This window comes from Telopea speciosissima, chromosome 3 (genome assembly GCF_018873765.1).
Source record: "Telopea speciosissima isolate NSW1024214 ecotype Mountain lineage chromosome 3, Tspe_v1, whole genome shotgun sequence".
Taxonomy (NCBI): domain Eukaryota; kingdom Viridiplantae; phylum Streptophyta; class Magnoliopsida; order Proteales; family Proteaceae; genus Telopea; species Telopea speciosissima.
In genome coordinates this window covers 5788489-5810646 of record NC_057918.1, presented here as the reverse complement: position 1 = coordinate 5810646, position 22158 = coordinate 5788489, and the positions used below count along the sequence as shown (strand labels likewise).

The 22158-nt window shown below is 41.9% G+C and overlaps 1 protein-coding gene and 1 non-coding gene across 3 annotated transcripts; one reads left to right on the top strand and one right to left on the bottom strand.

The window, feature by feature from the left end:
- Nucleotides 1–4193: 4193 nt before the first annotated feature.
- On the top strand, nt 4194–13741 carry LOC122655698 (serine/threonine-protein kinase STY13-like). 2 transcript variants are annotated; one of them, XM_043849976.1, is made up of 6 exons: nt 4194–4625; nt 5154–5286; nt 5433–5628; nt 12512–12636; nt 12721–12879; nt 13217–13741. In XM_043849976.1, the coding sequence occupies exons 1-6, from the start codon at nt 4495–4497 to the stop codon at nt 13523–13525; spliced, it is 1053 nt and encodes a 350-aa protein (XP_043705911.1). In that variant the 5' UTR covers nt 4194–4494; the 3' UTR covers nt 13526–13741. The 2 variants fall into 2 exon arrangements, with proteins under 2 accessions (XP_043705911.1, XP_043705912.1); XM_043849977.1 differs by having other exon boundaries at nt 4194–4629.
- Nucleotides 13742–15940: 2199 nt separating this feature from the next.
- On the bottom strand, nt 15941–16012 carry TRNAD-GUC. Its single transcript has one exon. It is a non-coding gene; the product is annotated as a tRNA-Asp (tRNA).
- Between the last annotated feature and the right edge of the window lie 6146 nt (nt 16013–22158).

Genomic DNA, 22158 nt, shown 5'->3' with positions numbered 1-22158 from the left:
CCCGGCTCTGATGGCAACAGCTTCTGCGCAGATAATAGCTTTGTATTTGGTTCCCAATTATATAACCATTAACACATGCGCATAAATGATAAGGTCATCATCTTAGTCTCATATGAGATGAGGGTGGAGATCCTGTCCGTACGATTGGTGTTATGAGGGTTGCGAGTTCATTTCAAGTAAGGAGGAGACAGACAGAGAGAGAGTGCTAGCCTACCCTCCCCTTGCAGCTCAAGAATATTTTGCCTAGAAACTATCATATTATATAGGGAAAAAGAACATTGTTTAGTCGCGTTGTTCCTTTCCCTCGACGCAGGAGTACGCTAAATTATCGTTCAACCCCTAGTGAACTAAAAATCCATTCAGATTGATGTTCTCGTGCGTCGTCTCATTGGCCCCCAAGCTGATATTGGGACTACACGACCAAGCATCGATCTCTTGCCCTATTCGATATTATGATAAAAAAAAAAGGAAGGGGATTACTACCAGGCTGTGTGGCTTTGTACTAGCACGTGGGTAAATGAGAATGCATACGAGAGCATCCAAAAGGGGTGGGATTTTTCATTTCATGGGCAAGGTGATCATTTTGCTCTTCTTGTGTCTAGGCGCAGGTGCCACGCAGTGTGGCGACCTTCTTATTTCTTTAAAAAAAAACATGTAAAAATAGTTAATTGAAAACTATAGATTACCTATCCTGTGTTTAATTATTTAGAAGAAAAAAAAAAAGGACTCCCAACCTTGACCTACTTATATTTTAAATCAAAACTTGAAAAAACAAAAAAAAGAAAGAAGCGCTAGATGTGAGGCAAAACCATTTATGTTTTATAGGACATTCAATAGACTATCTATGCTGTATGGTGTGGAATGTTGGATAGTTAAGAAGTATCATATAAATAATAGTGTAACGGAGATGATGATGTTAAGATAGATGAATGACAGAACTAAGAAGGATAAAATAAGGAATGGTCATATTAGAGCTGATTTAGGAATAACTCTAATATATGATAAACTATGAGAAAGTCGCTTAAATTGACATGCCCATGTTCAAGGGAGATTTAACGGATATATTTGGATGCTCCAATACTAAAGAATGATTTGATTCAAATTGAAATAACTAGAATAACGTGGAGCAAACCTAAAATGACTTTAAGATAATTAATTAGGAAATATATGCATAACTTTTGCCTTGTATCACGTATGGCCTCAATTAAAACTGATTGGAGAGCAAAAATCCATGTAATTGACCTCATTTAATTGGGCTAAGACCGACTTCTTGTTGTGAAGAATGAAGACGACTTGAAGAGACTCAGATGCTCAAGATCATAAAGTGCAGATCCAAATAGACCGACTCTATGGATCTGAATAGGCCGATCCAAAACATTTAGAATCAAGATCAAAGAGGATCGATTCCGATCCAAATAGACCGATTCGATGGATCTGATTTCGATTTTTGAAATACTAGTTTCCCACCTCTAATAGGAAGAACTCAGAAGATTTTTGTTCCCACAAAAAATTTGTGCTTCCCTTGACTCAATCTCTTTGAATTTCTGGAACCACAACCCACCAACCAAACATAAAGCTTGCCTAATTGGATGGGATAAAATTTGTAACCCCAAATCCATGGGGGGGGTCTGGGGTTTCGCAAATCCCACATTCACAACAAGGCCCTTATCACTACACTAGGCTGGAGACTGATAAATGAAAATGATTCTTTATGGGCTAAGGTTCTAAAAGCTAAATATTTTTCCAATACCTCCATTTTCAACCCAAAAGTAGCAATGAAAAAAGGAACTTGGACTTGGAACAGTATTGCTTCGGTGTTGCCTGACCTCAAAAAAATGGTATGGAGGAGAGTTGGGAAAGGTAGGACAACTCACTGTTGGTTCGACCCTTGGGTACCAACAATACCAAGCCGTTGTATTCCATCATGTTTTCACAACCAATCCTTCAGCCTGGTAAATGATCCAACTCTTAATTATAGGTGGAACTGTGATACGCTTGCACGATTTTTACCAAATCATCTGAATGTTGAAATTTCAAAGTTAAGCCTCCTCTTTGAGTCTGGGGACCAATGGAGATGCTCCCTAACAAAAGATGGCAACTTCTCTACCCAAAAAGCTGCAAACCTTTTAAATCCACTGAGGCAATTCAAGCCCCTTGAATCCAAGTGGTGGCGTTTCTTCTGGAAATTAAATATTCATCCGAAGTTTAAATTGTTTTTTTGGCGTGTATTGCATGCAGGTTTACCTGTCAAGAGTACTCTCTCAAAGTGGACATCGATCGAGCCCACATGTGTTTTCTGTGGTGCTCATAATGAATCCCACTGGCATCTCTTTCTATCTTGTGAATGGACTAAGCATATCTGGGCCTGCGGACCCCTCAGACTCAAAACTGAGCACCTAAGAAGTTCTTGTTTGGCACACCTTTGTGCCACAATCTTCCAATCCAAGACTTTTGATAAACCGATTGCCAGATGGTTTTTTTCAGTGTTTATTATTACCTGCTACTTCATTTGGAATGTAAGAAATAAAGTTATTCATATGGTGGAGGTACCCAACTCCATCATTGTACTCAAACTTGTTACCAAATGGATTCTTGATCTCTAGTTAAAACCTCCACTTATGCACAACCCCCCTCTTGACAATAGTATGCGTATAGATCATGAATTTGACACAACTAACAGCAATCATAAAATGAACTTACCTATTTTGTGTTGTGCAGGTCTTTCTGAACCAAATGTAGGCCTAGTAGGATGGGCTTACTGCATTTTGCTAGACAACCAGAATGTTCTAACATCTTCAGGGTTTGCACCTTCAACTGATGACATGCAGGCTGAACTAACTGGAATCTTACAGGGATAGACATATACTACAAAAGGTGGACTCCAACTGAAGGAGATTTGGATCACTAACCACAGTCTATATGACCTTTTGAATGCTAAGACCAAGCAAAACTTACCTATTCCATGGCGTCTCATACCAAACTTTTTTGAACTAGCAGAAAAAACATCAAACTTTATAAATGTACAGTTTAAACCTAAGAATAACATATGGACTAGTAGACTAAGTTCCCTTGCCTCTTTCTCTATAACTAAAAGGATTGTAATGCCTTTTTTCCTATGTGATGTAAATATGTTTTTTTTTATTTAATAGTAATATAAAAATGTTTTCAAATAAAAAAAAAAACCTAAGGAAAAAATTAAAAAAACTAAGAAGATGATACGAAATAACAGCCACGTCCCAGTATGGGGCCCACTACTAAACAGAAATATCTGACTCCTGAGCGAGACCATCTTCCTTTTAGTTTTAAATAATGTGACACGTCACACGAGAGAGAGAGAGAGAGAGAGAGAGAGAGACGTGGAGATAATCTTACGAGTTACGACTCTCACATGGAGGAAACCATCAGTCATTATTATAGATCTCAAGAAAAATCATGACTCGGTACATCGCTCATAGTTTAGTTAGTATGGGACCCATGATCCGATCTAACTCGTGTGATTGAGAATCGAAGGCCATGGAAGCAAAGAAACCCTGATGAGAGATCTGAAAGGGACGCGTAAGGGCTTCTGAGCCACACAGAGAGAGAGAGAGAGAGAGAGAGAGCGAAGAAGAAAATAGAAGAAAAACAGTGTGAAGTAGCAGAGGGTGGTGGGTGTCTGAAACTCTGAGTAGGGGGGGAGGATAGGGATCGTCCAAGTATTTCTTTGGAAGTGGGTTGTCTCCATGTTGAGGGATAAGTCTGCAATCTCCATGTGCAGTTGAATAGTTTTTTGGCTCCCTGTCTTTAGATTTTTTGAAAAGATATTCTCTAGAAATGGTAGATATATAAGACTTCTTCTCTTTCTCCCTTTGCTTTACTTTCTTCGAAGCTTGAAATATTGTTTGTTTTTTACGTATTGACACAGACTATGTTTCTTCCATGGCTTTTTTTTTTTTTTTTAATTATCTGCAGATTGAGAGAGAGAGAATGGCTATGTACTTGAATGAGATAATGTAAACTCCAAGTACAGCTTCCCCAACAGATTTTCGGACTATATTGTTGAGATTCATTAATTGCTTCTCCTCTTCATCTGTTCACCCAAACTCTTTCTCATCTATTCCGTTACCTTCAATGTAATCTGTTCCTCTGTTCCCAATGATAATTTCTTTGCTCAGCTTCTGAGTGCTAGTTGGGTTTCGGATTCTCTTGTTGTTGGGGTCTGGGGATCTCTCTCTGTATCTGTAACATGTGGGTTTTTATTCTTTGATCCCCTCAATGAAAGCATCTGTTAATCTCCGTTCCTGATTCTTGAGCGACGGGTTTGTGTTGGGAAAGCGGCCATGTGAGGAGAACAGAGCATGTCTTTTACGGTTCTCTGTTTCATGTCAGCTTATTTATGATGCAAATGGGTCGTTCAATGTCTTTGTTTTTTATCTCCTCCATTTTCTATAAATGGGTGATGAGTACAAGGGTCAGTTGCTAGATTGATGGTAGATCCTTTCCCATTTTAGTAAGATGGAATCTGATAATGGCTTCTACTCAGTCGAAGAGTTCCGTTTGGATTCCAAGTGGCTGATCGATCCCAAACATCTTTTTGTTGGACCCAGAATTGGAGAGGGAGCTCATGCCAAAGTATACGAAGGAAAGTAAGTCAGCAACGGATCTTTGATGACCTATTGAATCTTTCCGGAGAAACCATTATCGTTTCCTTTGATTTTTATTTTTTTTTATAATCGACATTAGCACCTGTTTCAATTTGAATTTCCTGCTTTTTATATTGATTAGGCCTTTGGAAATGATACTTATTCGGATCAGAAAACCTTATTGCGGGAATCTTCTTGGAGACATTACCTTTTCAGTGTTAGAAAGTTGCGGTTCTTCAGCGAGAATCCTCCCCAGATCTGTTTTGTGCATCCTTTAATTTCTGAAACTTCTTCCCCTCTCCTGATTTTTAGATTGCTTCAATCTTGTTGATCTTGATACACCAGTCACTAGATCGGATTTCAAAATCATCCGTTTTTGTGTATCTTATTATTATTTTTTTTCCTCGGAAGAAATTGATTTTGCTTTCGTTCACTTGTTTTTTATTTTATTTTTTTAAATTGATTAGAATTGTCTTGTTAAATTTATTTCTTCTCGCATTACAGTCATTGAAACTCTGTTACTCTACTCAGGTATAATAATCAGAATGTTGCTATCAAAATTGTCCATAGAGGGGACACCTCTGAGGAGATTGCTAAGAGAGAAGCTCGGTTTGCAAGAGAAGTTGCTATGTTGTCCAAAGTTCAACATAAAAACTTAGTTAAGGTGGTGTTTTTAAATAATAGTTTTGTGTGATTTTTCATCTTCTGGTTTTGGTTTTCCATTTATGTTTGATTTTGTGGTTATGGAATTTCATCTTATGTGCTTGGGACCTTATAAGGCATCTAACAATGCTTATTGTGTATCAACAGCTTATCGGGGCTTGTAAGGAGCCTGTTATGGTGGTTGTAACTGAGCTATTGCTGGGAGGTTCATTGCGTAAGTACCTGCTGAACATGCGGCCTAGGTGTTTGGACACAAGTGTGGCAGTTAGTTTTGCGCTTGATATTGCTCGGGCAATGGAATGCTTGCACTCACATGGAATCATTCACCGTGATCTGAAACCTGGTAAGTTTTCATTTCTGTTCGTATCTTATGGATTGCTAAGTGTCATGATTTGTTGGCCACATGATATGTATGTTAAGTTACTAAGTATCATGATTGTTTAGCATTCTACCCCTTGATCAATGTGTTCCTCTCAATATTAATGGAGTAATGGACCTTGATAGATTTGTTAGGTACCAGATATTGATTTAATTCTTGATCCTGTGAATTAAGCTGGAATTGCTGTAAAGATACGATGACTAAGAAATAAATGATCATTGATATTTTTAGTTTTTAACTTCCTGTAAGTTCATTGATATTTTTAGTTTTTACAAATATTCTTTCAAACAACTTGTATAGTTATATTTTTCAAATATAAGTGATTGAGTTCGTTTCCATGGCCTACATAACACTGTGCACTTGGTAAGTGAATATATAACAGTGTTTTTTTTTTCTTTCTTTTTAATATAAATTTTAAGACACATTTGTACCTCATATAATTATATAATTATTATTTTTATAATATTATATTATTTTATGGCCAGCTTTGTATCTATTCTTCATAAGATATATTCTAGTGAGTAGTTGGGTTCAGTTCTGCCATAACAGCTATGAGCCCATGCCCTTAATATCAAGTCCTGCTATTGAAGGTGTAATAGTTGAATATTTGTAGTTGGAGATTTTTGTGTGTACTAATTGTGAAGAATTCAAGTCCTTAATTATATGGGTACTCCTGTCAACATTCTCAGTTTTCATGAAGCTCTATGTGAAGGTACTGAGCCACTGAGTTTGATGGTGGAATGCCTTTGTGTTTTAGATCTTTTTGAAAAACTTTAAGACACATCCAATGCAGTTTCAGCCTTCTCTTTTTGGTTGGTCATCAGGTTGGAAGTCTCAAAATTGATAGTTGTGCGATCACCAGAATATCTCAAGATGTTACAAGGTTTACGATTTAGTTGATTTCTCTAACCTTGAATGGCTGGCTTCCAGGATTGCACGATAATTTTAAAATTTCAGGTTACATGATTGAAATTATCATGAACCAAGTTACTCTTTTAACCTCATTCACCTTTGAGAAATGGAGAAATAGTTAATACTTTCAAGATTTAATGCTAATCTTCTTGTACTACCTTTGCTTTATTTGACCATTGTTTCACAGTTGATGCATGAGCCAGTGTGGTTATGGAAAATATTTCTAGGCTGTTGTTCTTTTGGTCTCGTGAATAAAAAAATCTGGTTCAGTTGAAGTTTGAAGGAGTACAGGTGAGAAGGGTCTTTGGATTATTTGGTATGTCTGATTGAAAAAATGGAAATGCAATTTTATGTTGGGATGAGATGGAGGTGGCTGAAGCAAAGAAATGGAAAACCTGTTGGATGAAAATGATATTATCTAATGCGTGGTTTGCTGATGAGCATGCACCATGGATTGTATAATGACCAAAGGGTCCAATATTAAGGTGGGGCTCGCCATGAAGAGCTACAATTAAATGGAAAATGTGGTCTTTCAGACTCTTCTCAATGTTACAAATTTAATATCCATATGTGCCAGTGGCTTGACTTCTGAGGCCCAATCTGGATTCTACTAGCTAACTCCAGACCTGGTCAACTGTTCAACCAAGTGGGTAGATCACTCTCAAACAGGTTACTTATTGTCAAGGTTTGAAATCTCGGTTTTGAGGCCGGTTTCAGGGCTGAGATATGGCAGGTTTTGACGGAAATTGGTCGAAACCTGGTATTTTTCTAGGCCAACTCGAAAGCTTGGTTTCGAAGCCTGAAAAGTGGTTTTTTTGCTTGATTATTTCTGTGCTGCCTATTTTTGACATTTTAAACCAATCCATGAATTAGTTTCACAAAAAGAACACTCAAAATGGCACTTGTGGTTTTGACCCAAGCATACTTATCAAGGCGACGCCTTGCCGCCATGACGGTGTCGCCTTGATTTTTGATAGTCTAAACCGCCATGGTTGCCTTCCTGCCTTGATAACTATGGACCCAAGTTTGGTAGTGTATGCTGTTCTTGGAATTGATATCGAACCAAGTTTGATTCTTATTTATGCCAAATATCATGTAAGTAAATGTTTTTTTATTCATTTGGGTATAACACAAAACTAGCTTTCCAACAAATCCAAGATTGCTTAAATCAGATTTATATTTGAGGAGTCATGTTCCGGTGAAACCTTATTTGGTGTGCGCAAATGCTATTTAAAATTGCCCTGGCTAGAAATGAATTGTTAGACATTAAAAAAATGGTTATTTTTTCTCTCTTTTGGTTTTTAGCATTGTTTTATCATATTAAGATTAATGGAATTTTAAGAATTTTTAACATTAAAATAGGTCTTTTAGTTCTTGAACTAAAGAGTTGATTTTTTATAATTTTGGAATTTGATTTTTTAACTATTTTTATTCGATTCGAATAGGGGGTATTTGCTTATTTATGTATAAAATTTTAAGTAAATGTAACATTTACTTAAATGATATTTCACATAAATAAGTGCCAAACCTGATTTGATGCCATTTTGAGCCAGGTTTCGTCAAGTTTTGATGGGGATAAGTGAATTTATATAGGTGGTTAACCTAGGTTCAAGTTGAAACTTGTGAAATGTCTGAAATTAAGTCGAAACATGTCCAAACTTGTGAAATGTCCGAAACTTGTGATATTTCACATAAATAAGTGCATGTTTCGACTTTTGACTGAGATTTAGAACCATGCTTTTTGTAGATAGAAGATTTCTTGACCAATTTTATGTTAGCAGTTTTGAAAAGTTTGGGAGTTTCGTTGACTCTGCAAACTTTTCAACCCAGAACACAGTCAACAAAACAGGTTGAGGGTCAGGCCATATTTTGGAAAATTGATATGTTATATGCTTTTCTATGCAGTGAGCCTGAAGTTTATCTATGGTTTTGGGATGATCACCATGAATCTGGGTTCTCATGACAGACCTTTATCACTTTAACTCCTTGTTGCTGAATCCTCCCATATTTCAATTCTTGAAAACCCTTTGTAGCTCTTAGTAAGGTAACTTCTGACGAGGAACTGGTCTAACCATATACTACACATAGATGGAGTTGGCTTGTATTGGGTTAGAAGGAATTTGATTGAAATTTGGCTAGCCATTGTGTACTGTATCAAATGTTTGAATACATTAATATTTAATTTAATACAAAGTGGCTTTTATTATTTGATGATTCCTTGTCTATATGCATTTTATAAAATTTACAAATTCCAAGATGATAGTGTTGAATTTGTACATTGAGAGGGAGAGTGTTTGTGTTGGGTCAAGAGTGGGAGTCTAGTGGGGGTCCATGTTGAATCATAGTTTATGTTAAGTCACTGTTATTTACATTAGTTGTCTTTGGTTGTAATTTGTCTTTTAGTAGGACTCTTAATACTAGCAATATAAGTGGTGGACCTAGGCCACGATAGAGACTATTCTGAATCCTATCATGGCTCCAGGATTTCCCCCTTTTCTTCTCCACCGTAATCTGTCTCCTTTCTCCTTCTCTCTCTTCTACTTCGCAGGTATTGGTTTCAGATCTTGTTTTGCTACATGGTATTAGAGCTGTAATCAGTACTTGCTTTCTACTTGATATCTGTTTTCAAAGTCTTGCTAGGGTTTTCTGGTTTGTGGTGTACAACCACCTACCTGTTACCTTATAAAGATGGTTACTTGTTTGCAACAACAATATTGTTATTTGATTGTTAATTGTGTTTTATAGAAACCTTATGTTGTGTTATTGTGGTTCACAATTACCTTATGCTCTTTTCTGTGGTTCGCAGCAATCTATGTTGCTCTTTTATCTTTCGTTCTCAGCAACCTATGCTGCTCTTTTATCTGTGGTTCACAGCAACCTATGTCCTATGTTGCACTTTTATATACCTTCTTTGTGAAGATTACTACTTCCCTTCCTTGAGAATGGCTTATGATGTTGCTGTTGGAGCTATGATATTTAGGCTTGAGTCTGGTATTCTAACCACCTTAAGCTAAGGTTTCAAAAACCAAGAGTTTTTCCAGAATCACAGGATTAGGAACAAACCAGAATTTAAGAGGAATCAAATAACAGCCTATCAGTGGCCTATCAAAAATTGAAAGGAATTTGATGTACAAATTCTCTGTAGTAGAACAATCCTACTGGGAGTAGGAACGTAGAAAAACTGCAGAAGTCGATAGACAGGTCCATAGATTTTCAGATCTGCTTATAGCAATGTAACAGCTTATAGCAATGTAATAACAAACTGATAATGAATAACCAGACCACAAACTGAGCATATAATCAGGTTTCAGAAGTCAGAATTGAAGAATCCTAGTGAGAGAACAGAGGAGGATTTCTGAAATCGATGGATAATACAAGTCTCATATTACTATAATAGACCATAGATGCTATTCAGCAATGATACCACAGCAATATTCTGGAACCAAATTAGAAAAACCAACCCAAGAAACAGATTTTGAAGAGTTTTACTTCATCTAGGAAAACTGTACTTTGTTTAGAAATTACGAGTTTGCAAACAGAAACAAATCTAGAACCTGAAGCTAGAAACTGAAATAGAAAACTAAGAATAAGAAAGGTTGATACTTGACTAACAGAATTGTAATTAATCTAGCAAAAAGAATTAGAAAGAATGAAGAACACATGCTCAGGGTAAGAGAAAAGTAATGAACTTACCTGATAATCAATAGAAAAAGAAACAAAGAGAGAAGAGAATGTGAATCAGGAATCCCACACCTGATCCTCTGAGTTGGCATCCCACCAAGCCTTCCTGGAATGCCATCATGGTCTGCTGTGTCTCGCAGCAGAGAACGTGATCTGAATCTCACAGAACTGAATGCTGAAAGGTATTGTTTATTTCTCAAAACGTTGGGGAGGCATTCAGCCTTTATATCTTTAAATTAAAAAGAAAACCTAAAACAAAATAGGACTATAAACCTGTCAATCGATTGGCCAAGTTGGCAGTGTCTTAGACTGGATGAAATAATAAGAAAAAGACATCTCAACTGAAAAGGAAAAACATGATATGCCGGTGCTTTGGAGTCCTAAGCCGATTCAACTATTAAAGAAACTGATCCCAATTGAGCAGCTGCTTTGGGAGTTTCCTTCACTAACTCAACTACTTAACTCAGAATTTCACCAAAAAAAAAAAAACAAAAATCAGAAAAGAAAGCAAAATAAAATAAATTCAATTGGTCCCCATGACTGTACTAGGCCAATTATTGAACCGCAGGCCTGGTTTGGTTCAGAAACTGGACCAGAGGTGATACAGACCAAACCGCAAAGCATTCTTCTGTTCTTCCTCTTCTTTCTGACTGAATGCTGCATCACTGGGAAGTATGGTAGTGCCTGGGGGTTTGGATCTTTGGAGGAAGAGTTTTCTGTGAAGAACCTTCTATGGGTGTCGCTAGGGAGGGTGGGTGAGACTCCAAAGTCCAAAATGCTGTTAGCCTGTGACTGAACAAATGTTTAATCTGTAGTCATTCTCCTATGGGAGTGGATATGCCCGCACTACTGCTGTTGGCAGGTCTTCTCACTAGGGGAGCAATGCCATGAGAGAATTTTACATACTTCCTTGGGTAGAGCGTGTTTTCTTGTTCTTCTGTCTGCGCAATCATTGCCTATGACCTGGAAAGGAGGTAGAGATGTTAGAAATGAAACATTTTATTTTTCTGTGTATTAGTGGAGGGTTGGTGGCTTATGTGATAATTCTGTTCTTCCAGTCTTGATCCTTTCTTGTTTATGAATCAGTGTATTCTACCTTTCATATTTTTAGGTGTGAAAATTCGTTTGAGATGAGCTGGTGGCACAAAATTGCTAAATGCATGAAGTATCTATTGGTCTAGTGATTATAAATGTGCACACTCTAAACTACAAAGTATACTTTGAGAAGCTGCAAAGGTGTCAGTTTTTTCTATATTTGCATGTCATCTTGTCTGCCATGTGTTGCTTTTGGGTGAGGAAGGATGAGATCTCCATGTTCTCCTTGGTCATGATTACTCATGCTTGCAGTTCTGATTCCAAATTATATCTTATGAGTTGTCCTAAACTTGTTCTAGCTCTAGGTTTGTCAGTGCTTGAAATAAGGGAGAACTGGAGAAGCAATATGTTGTGTTTGTCATGCTCAAGATTGGAATACCATGATTAGATTACACCTGGCATGAACTAATGTTTGTCTTATTTTCATATTTACACCGAAATAGTGTTCTTGGAGGCTCCATTTGGTTGCAAGGGAAATTACAGGGTAGGGAAGTGAATTTTTCAAAACTAAAAAAGAAACTTTTGTAATCATTACCCCACATGGTTATATCACTAACTCCAAATCATTCCATGTTTAGTTAATAAATTTCACTTTACTTACCGCATCCAAATCCCCTTGAGTTTGAAAAGTAAAATAAAAATTACATAAAAAAGAGATCCATTACTAAATATGATAAGAAATAATAGTAGTTTGTACAACCATGTTGAGTAATGAAATACAAAAGTTTCCTTTTTAAGGTTTGAAATTTTTTAACTTCCTTTCCCTTTAATTTCTCTTGCAACTAAACGTAGCCGGAGTGAAATATTCTGCCTCGATGGTGATTATGCTTTTCTTGTTTCTCGTATCAGCGTGGCGCCTAAAATTATTCCTAAGGAATGTATTGAACCTTTAGTATTGATTTTTTTTTCCTTAGTGCATTAATGTTCATACCCATGCCATTGTGCGTGAATGGGGTCTTTAGATTGATTCAAGTAATCGTTGAAATCCTAATTGCTGGTAGTATTGCCTGTGACATGTATATATGTACTGAGATATATTGTGTTATTATGTTTTCCTCTCAAGGATGTATTGGGATTGTATAGTCCACCATTGCTTGAATATCATTGCCTGAGCTATTAAATGGACAAACAATTCTGACTCGATGTTAATTTTCCCCAGAAAACTTGATCTTAACTGCAGACCACAAGACAGTGAAACTTGTGGACTTTGGTTTAGCGAGAGAGGAGTCATTAACAGAGATGATGACTGCTGAAACAGGAACATACCGTTGGATGGCACCAGAGGTAAACGTCCATTGAAATAATTTAAATGTTCTTCTTTACTGACTATTGTAGGAAGTCTTAATTATCCCTCCTATTTTCTGGCAGTTGTATAGTACAGTCACACTGAGACACGGGGAGAAGAAGCACTATAATCATAAGGTGGATGCTTACAGCTTCGCTATTGTCTTGTGGGAACTCTTACATAACCGGTTGCCATTTGAAGGCATGTCAAACCTGCAGGCAGCCTATGCAGCCGCTTTTAAAGTAAAAATCTCTTTCTGATTAATTGAATGTTTTTTTATTCTAGACAAATGCTTGAGTGAGGACCAAGCCACTAGCATTTGGTATCAGGATCCATAATTTAGGAGGTTCTTTCTAGGATATATAACCGAAAGTTGATTTATCGATTTGATGACCTTCCACAGAATGCTGATGAGGTAACAGTGAGATCATCAATTGAGTCAATTTTTCAGCCTAGGCCATAGGATATATTCTTTACTGTATGTACTAAAGTATATAACTTGGCTTTGTGAGTCCTCTAAAGCTATGGTATGGATACTACTGTGATGTATTACTGAATGTTGTATTTTGCTGTTTGCAGAATGTGAGGCCCTGTACAGAAAATCTACCTGAGGATTTGGCGCTGATTCTGACTTCTTGCTGGAAAGAGGACCCAAATGCCCGGCCGAATTTCAGCCAGATAGTGCAGATGCTCATCCATTATCTCTCAACCCTTTCACCACCAGAGCCTGTGATCCCATCCCACATTTTCAATTCTGAAAACGCTGTTCTTCCACCGGAGTCTCCAGGTACAAGCTCTTTGATGGCAGTACGGGATGACTTGGGGGTAAAACCCCCAAAAGGCAACGAACCGAAAGGTTTCTTTTTCTGTTTCAATCAATGTTACTGATCCCCTTGGTGAAAGATTGTATCTCCTTTCTGTGGGGATCCTAACCTGCATCTTGAGGGAAGTAATGAATTAGGTTCTAATCCCACTGAATACATCTAGATGAGTGTAGATTATCCATCTCAGGAAGTTTCTTAGCTCTGTAGCCAAGATAACAGTCTGTATGTGCTGTTATTGGTGAATTTACTTAATTTTAAGTGATCACCAATGACCTGACTACCAAGAATGTTCCTTCTGTTCTGACTTGTAATGGTGAGGGAACTCTGAGCATAGTTATTGGCAGCAACTTGGTTCTGGTGCAATCAGGATCTAATTTTAATCTATACTCCCGCAGGCTCCATCTCCATTGATAGGAAGCACCATAAATTTAGAAAAGAAAATCGAAACATTGTAATCAAGAATCTGTAACTAGCTTAAAATCTTACTTAATATGATTATTAAACTCTTCAAACAGATTCTTTAGTCTGGTCATATTTAACTATTTCAAATCCAAGTGATTTGATTAAAAGTGACGTTAATGTAAAGTAAGAAACACTCATTTTGAGCAATGTGACCAGATGATTTGGCAATCTTAACCCATTGGATAGAGAGGAGTTTGGGATAGCTGGATTACCCGCGTGTTAAAATGTCAGATTCTTGTTCAATTAATTTACATCTCATTAAATGTGCCTGCATCTTTACGTGTAAGATAGATCTTGTCGGCCCTGGCCCGCTCTGAGCCCAAATAGGGTCTGGGCTGGGTTCTTCAACCTTTAGGGTGGGTTAGGGTTGAAATTTTCAGGTTTTTGGTCGGGGTTGGGCTGGGCCAAGGTTGAGGTCTTGGGTTGAATACGGCCCAGTCCTGTGTTAGGTATGAAATTTTCAGCCCCCAGTCACACAGAGTAATGGAGAAATTTACTTGAAAAGTTTGGCCACAAGTTAAGGTTTAAGTCCATGTCACTCTCTTTCACCCTTTGCCAACAAGTCACGAAAATTAACACTACCACCACCAATGCCCGATTGCACGTTAAATACATGTTTCCTCATTCACTCATTTATCTTCCCTTTCTTAAACCCATTCTTATAGTTTATAATAATAAAATAGCAAGTAAGAGAGAGAGAGAGAGAGAGAGAGAGAGAGATCAGAGAGGAAACGAGTGGGATTCGGTTGTCGGTTGGCTTTAAAGCAAACTCATTCCTTTTCTCAAACGTGCAATCGGGCATTGGTGGGCTGATCACGGTTAATCAAGGCCAACCCAGTCCGATCCAGGTCAATACGTGTTGGGCCTGGGCTGAGAATCTCAGCCCGACCTCAGGACTGGGTTGGGCTTCGGCTGAGCTACGAGGACTCAGGATTGGGTTGGGGTTTTGAAAAATTTAGCCCAACCCGACCTTATTTGACCCCTAATTAATATTGAACATACTCTTTACTTACCACGGTTTATAACATTTCCATCCCAAACTGGTGGGACAGATCGGACCAAATTCTTATCAAGCCGGCTTTGGTCTTGGTTTTGTGAAAGAGGCAGAAACTGAAATAGACCAATTGAAAATGACAAAGAACCAAATCTGATAAAAATTGGAATAAAAAAAAAAAATGCAATTGAACTCAACCTGATAAAAATCAGAAAAAATAAAAAAAAAATCAATGCAAAATAAGTTTGTAAGTATATTCTTTACATACAAATGAAAGATCAGCAAACTGATAAAAGATCAAATTGAACTCGATCGAAATTGAAACCCTACTTTGGCGTAATCGTTTCAGTTTGGTCTAATACCCATCGGAAACTATTTCACCCAACCAAAACCTGATTGAACCGACCGATTGACACCCTAGTTAAAGTATTGTAGCATTGTAAAAGGGACCTTGCAACCCTTACTGAAAAAAAAGGGGACCTTGCAACCAATTGAAAGGTTTGTAACTAAGCCTGCTTATCTCAACTTTATGGGTCCGGTTACATGGATCCTAAAAGCTAGGGCATTGTCCTTTCTTAGCTATATATCTCTTCTTAACTGCCCACCATTGCATTCTAAGTCTCAAAATGGAGTGTAATACAACATCGCATCATCATAGTCCATCTAAATGAGGTCGATCACATGAATCTTTGTTTTCAAATTAACTCTATTTGAGATCATATTATGAATACAAGGCCTATACTAAGCATGTCCTTCTTCAACACTTCTCCCATGATTATCTCAGGTCTACCCATGGTTCTGTTGGTCATCATTTCTCTCACTTTAACTATTTTAGAAAGAGTTTTTTTCTCCATCTTTAGAATTCAGATTATTATAAAGGCTGTGTGAATCATCTTTATGATTTTTTAAAAAACAACTAAACTCGTCAATTTTGTCATGATTCCGATAAAAATACTGAGTGAGTCTGAAGATAACAGGTTTAGGGAAGGTATGATCCCGACCATCTAAAAGAAAAAATAGAAACGCCGTTGCCGGGGATCGAACCCGGGTCACCCGCGTGACAGGCGGGAATACTTACCACTATACTACAACGACTTCAATGGTAAATTTTAGATGCATTTTTTATTTACCAGGTGCATAAGAGTCGGGGGAGAGAGAGAGAACCAATCGTACATTCGTACCTCAGATCCGCAAGGCGAGTGGTCACTGATCAAACAAAGAAAAAGAAGAAGGCTGCAAAGACTTCAGGATGGGGGAAGGAAGAGGGATTAGGGAATGAACTGCAATTTCTAAATGAGGGGTTTGCAGCGGAGCGTTAAAGATGGAGAAATGGAGTAAAATGCTCTGTTTTATAAAAGTTGAGACACTGAGGTTGCAGAACGCAGAGGGATGAACTCCAATTCCTCTATTTGGTTCGCAGTCGTTGATCGTCTCGAGGGTTTACCTCCACATCTGCAGCTTGAGAAGCCCGTAACTATCATGCTCTTGATTTTCTCTCCTAATGGCTTACAAAGGATTGTCTCTGATCCTTTATGTGGGCTAACCAGAAAAGCCTTTAACTCAAACGAATATGTTAGCAAAGAGAGGGAGAGAGAGCGCGGAAACCACTCTACTTCTTTTTTGGCGGTTGTTTGCCATCGGATGATGGGAGAGAGCAGGGGAAGTAGAGAGGACCAAAGGGGACGAGAAGACTGAAGAGGATTTGCTTCTTCCGAGAACGGAGATGTGGGTGGGTTCCACTTACGTTTTGGGAACACGAAAACGTCTCTTTGCCCAAGGGGCGAGAAGGAGAGAGGAATGTCGGCAAATATTATCCTCTCAGGTTCCTGTCCGGTAGAGTTCGTATGGTTCCTCACATAGGGCATAAATGACCATTGTATCTCATGTCCGACCACACTGCTCTGATGGGGTCTACCCCCTCTTATTAAAGGCATAGAACTCCCGGACAGAGAACCTGAGGATAATTTGCCGGGTTTCATTCACTGTAATGTGGGATGGAAAGTACACCAGGGGTGTCAAACGGTTGGTTATAGGCCTGATTGGCCTAATTTCGGTTGGGCTTGATGAGGCATAAAACACCCCACCTATCAGAGGCTGCCACGTGGCCGACCCAACCTTAGTCCGAGAACCGAGTTGGGCCGAGCAGGAAATTGGGCCGACCCCATATCCGATAAGTCACCTGACAAAGCTTGGTTTGTGCGAGCTTTCCGACGACTGAGGCCGAGATTATACGGGTCAGCCAGGGACTCCTAGCCGACCTCATGGCCGAGACCAACCTCCATGGCCGACCCCACGGGCCGACCTCGTAGGCCGAGCCCTCCTCCATTGAGACTCCCATAGCACCCTACCGGGGATCTCCGGGCCACATCAGCACATCCCGAGAATCACGGGATAAGGACCGAGTCACGATCCCAGCGCAACACAGAATCACACTCTACATGGACTCTTACCTTAATAAGAGTCCGACCCCGAAAATAACTCTCCACTCCGCTCTACGCGAGAGAACCTTCCGAAAGAAGGACTCCTACCATACTAGGACTCTCCCAACCGCCTCATCTCCTACTTACTCTATAAATACCCAGGTATGGAGCTCTATTCCACATCTTGCTTTTTACTAGGCAGTTACGCTGTCGCGTTGAAGACCTGACTTGAGCATCGGAGAGTCCTAGGCCGGAGCCACACCGGCCCTCTCGCGCTCATTGCTTGGTTTTTGCAGGTTCATCCGCGGGCGAACCAAGTACCGGAGGTTTTCACACGCAACAGATTTGGCGCCGTCTGTGGGAACGACATCAACAAGCCTCGTCGTTTCTGCCCATTCCTAGAACAATAATAATGGTGCATACGAGGTCAGGGCAGCATGGCTCTACTTCCCGTACGGAGGAGCCGCAACCCGTTGTGCCGACGAGACGATCTCCGCCCCCCGAAGCCTCTCGGCAGGGGATAAACAGGAGACCCCCTAGGGCAGGTGGTGCGCAGCCCATCACGGGCACCATTCCACCTCCAGAGAGCGGGAATGGGGGAGGTGCACTAACCACGGCCGCGGCTAGCCGGGTACAGGCCGAGCCAAGTTTGGACGGGAATGTCCTACCTGCACCGCCACCCTTGCCGAAGAATTTGGACCCAGAAGCCCCGACAAATAATCGGCAGGTTATGGATTTGCAGCTGCAGATGCTCCACACCAACGAGATGTCGCGCACCTTCATGAACCGGATGGCCCGAGGAGGGCCGATGGGCCACCGCTAGCCACGCCCCACTCCGGCTCGGTGCGCTGCGAAAGAAACTTGCAGCAAAATGGTGGCCGACGTAGGGCCGAGCCGAGTCGGGCTGCGTCCTCGCATCCGTCTCGTCAGAAGACTCCACCTCCGCGCCCCAGTAGAGGCGCTCGACGGGGTGAACAAGAACATCGCCAAAGCCCGCGAACAGGGCATGAAATCGAACCAGCCGGCTTTGTAGCAAGGAGGTCGGTATTTTTTGGACGGATCGGAGAGGACGAACCGCCAAGGATATTCCGAGAACAAAGGAAAGACCCGGTTGAAAGGCGCGCACCGAGGCATGGAGAGGGATCGCGTCATACTCCCAGGCGTCCGAGCTCCCCTCCCCGAGAAGAACAACAGGGGAGTCCCCGAGGGTCCAACTTCCAAGAAGAAAGAAGAACAAGGAAGGATGGTGAGGACCGAGCTGACCAGAATGGCCGACCACAACGGGATGACCGACCCTATCTTCCACGGGCCGAGGAGCTGGTTGGCCGAGCACCTGAAACCGAGCGAGAAACGGCTACGAGACTTGGCCGAGCAGGTGGAGGGATTGAAGAAACAAAGCGACCCGGATGCCTACTCTTTGGTTGGGCGTCACCCTTATCCTCCCGAGATCATGACCGCGCCGCTACCACACGGTTTCAAACCTCCCCGTTTGACAGGTATGACGGGACGACCGACCCGACAGATCACATCAACTACTTTAATGCGATGATGACCATGTACGGGGGAACCGAGATCGTTTCTTGCCGAGCCTTCCTGCATCCCTCAAGGGCGCGGCGACCTCATGGTTTTCCCTGGTTGCCGCCAATTCCATAAAAGCTTGCTCAACTCTGTCGAGCCTTTGTCACGCGCTTCCAGTAGCATGAAACATAAGAAGACCACGGTCAACCTCCTTAGCGTGAAGCAAAGGCCCGACGAGTCGATCCGAGCATTCGTCTCCCGCTTCAACAAGGAATCCTTAGATATCAAGGATTTGGATGAGGCCACGGCCCATACGGCTATGAGCAACGGATTGGCCGACATGGACCTCATCAAGGACTTGGCCCTGAAGCCGACAAGAAACCTGGCCGAGCTCTTGGAGAGGTGCAACGAGTTTGCAAACATGGCCGAGGTCCTCCAAGCCCAAGGGCAACGAAGGTCGATCGACAAGAAAAGGCCGACAACCGACGACATCAAGAGAAGACAAAAGGCCAAGGACGGATCGCCGAGCCGACGGTCGGATCGAGCTCGAGCCCGACTACACGCCATTGAATGCATCTCGCAAGGAGATCCTGATGCAAATACAAGATGGGGGTACATCCGCCGACCCCGACCGATGCAAGCGGGGTCATCTCGGAATCCCAACAAGTATTGCCAATTCCATAAGGACATCGGTCACGACACGAAGATTGTTATCACAAAAGAGAAATCGAAGAGCGATAAAAGCGGGCCACTTGAAGAGATATGTCAAAGGAGGCCGAGAAGATCGTGGAGGTCGACGACCGGATGACCGAGATCGAGAGAAGAACCGAGCCTAAGGCCGAGACCAGGCGAGTTGAAAGAGACGATGACAAGGTCCGAGCCGAGAAGAAGGAGGACGGATCCGGGCCGAGCAACGACAAGGGAGCCCCCATTTACACTATCCTCGGGGGGCCCGGGCAAGAAGGTACTCGAAAGGCTAAGGCAAACGCTCGCTTCGTCGGGGTAGCCGAGATGCCCGCCAAGAAACTCAAACCGGCGGTGACGATTTCATTCACGGAAGTCGACCTCGAAGGTATAAGTTTACCTCATGACGATGCTTTAGTGGTGCAGGTAGAAATTGCGAACAGACCCGTACACCGGGTATTGGTCGATACCGTCGCATCCGTGGACCTTATATCATTGGAAGCGTACCGACAATTCGGCTTCGGCGACGAAGCGCTTAAGCCCGAAGGAACCTCGCTTCACGGGTTCTCGGGAGCGGCGGCAACTATCAAGGGCTCGATCGATCTACTAGTCACAATTGGGCAAGCTCCCTGCCAGGCGACGATCCAAGTCAAATTCATGGTGGTACGGTCGGTAGTGGCTTTCAACGCCATACTCGGCCGTCCGTCATTGACCGCCCTCCAAGCCATCATCTCCCCGACTCACTTGAAGATGAAGTTCCCCACCGAGAATGGTGTTGGCGAGGTCCGAGGCGACCAAAAGAAGGCACGAGAGTGCTATGCTACCTTCGTCAAGCAAAACAAGGGTAATGTTCGAGGAATGGCCATGTGCGTCGAACATCTCCCCGAGGATCAGCGGGATGAGCTTATCGAGAGAAGAGGGCGACCAGTGGAAGACTTGACCCCACTTCATCTCAGCGAAGAGGACCCAACCAAGGTGGTCCACTCGGATCACTACTAAATAAAGATCAAAGAAGGCGGCTCGGAGTTTTCTTAAAAGCGAACGCCGATGTCTTCGCTGTCGGCGGATATGTCGGGCATACCACATATAGCGAGCACCGACTCCATGTGGATCCGGGTCGGAAACCAATCCGGCAGAAGAGAAGAAACTACGCACTTGATCGGCAAACCGCAATCAAAGAAGAGGTGGAGAAGCTTCACGATCGGTTTCATCCTAGAAGAGAAATTCCCGACCTGGTTGGCCAACGTCGTCATGGTCCCTAAACCGAACGGGAAGTGGAGAATGTGTGTCGACTACACCGACCTTAACAAGGCCTGCCCAAAAGACGAGTACCCACTACCTCGGATCGACCTCTTGATCGACGCCACGGCAGTCACGAAATGCTGAGTTTCATGGATGCGTACTCGGCTACAACCAAATCATGATGCATGAGGAGGACGAGTCGTACACGGCCTTCCGAACTCGACCAAGAGAATTTCGCTACAAGGTCATGCCGTTCGGATTGAAGAATGCCGAGCAACATACCAACGCCTTGTGAACCATATATTCCGCGAGCAGATCGGAAAGAACATGGAAGTCTACGTGGACGACATGTTGGTGAAAAGTTTGAAGGTCGAGCACCATTTGGCCGACTTGGAAGAAGCCTTCGGCGTATTGAGGAAAAACCGGATGAAGTAACCCCACCAAGTGTGCATTCGGCGTAACCTCGGGAAAGTTCCTCGGCTTCATGGTCTCGTCGAGGCATCGAAGCCAATCCGGCAAAAATCGAGCCATCCAGAGATGAGTCCTCCAAGGACGATTCGAGAAGTACAAAGGCTAAACGGACGTGTGGCGGCGTTGGCGCGATTCATGTCGAGATCGGGCGACAAGTGCCTACCGTTCTTTAAGGCCCTAAAGAATATCCGGAACCCAAAAGATTTTATCTGGTCATCCGAATGCCAAGAAGCTTTTGAAGAGCTGAAGAAATATTTGGAGAACCCGCCGCTTCTCAGCCGACCTGAACCAAAAGAGGAACTTCAAGTCTACTTAGCCGCCACTCCCGTAGCGGTCAGTGCGGTGTTGATCAGGGAAGAGAGTCGAACTCAAAGGCCGATATACTATGTCAGCCACGTTCTCGTTGATGCCGAGATAAGGTATTCCGGGTTCGAGAAAGTAGCATTCGCCCTACTCACGGCTGCAAGAAAACTAAGGCTGTACTTTCAAGCTCATCCGATCGTGGTACTGACCGACCAGCCACTCAAAAAGATATTACACAAACCCGACGTTTCGGGACGGCTGATTTCCTGGGCAGTTGAGCTAAGTGAATACGATATAAGCTATCGACCGAGGACGGCGATAAAAGGACAAGCCCTGGCCGACTTCATTGCCGAATGCACGGGGCCCGAACATGAGATTGGAGGAGAAAAGACAGTCCAAGAGGTCGGGGCTACGGCCGACCCTATTTGGACAATGAATGTTGACGGCTCAAGCAATTCCGGAGGAAGCGGGGCCGGCCTAATTCTTGTGAGCCCCGAAGGCTTTCTCGGTCCAATATGCCCTAAGGTTCAAGTTTCCCGCCTCAAACAATGAGGCTGAGTATGAAGCCCTTCTAGCGGACTTAGTCGCAAAGCTATGGGCATA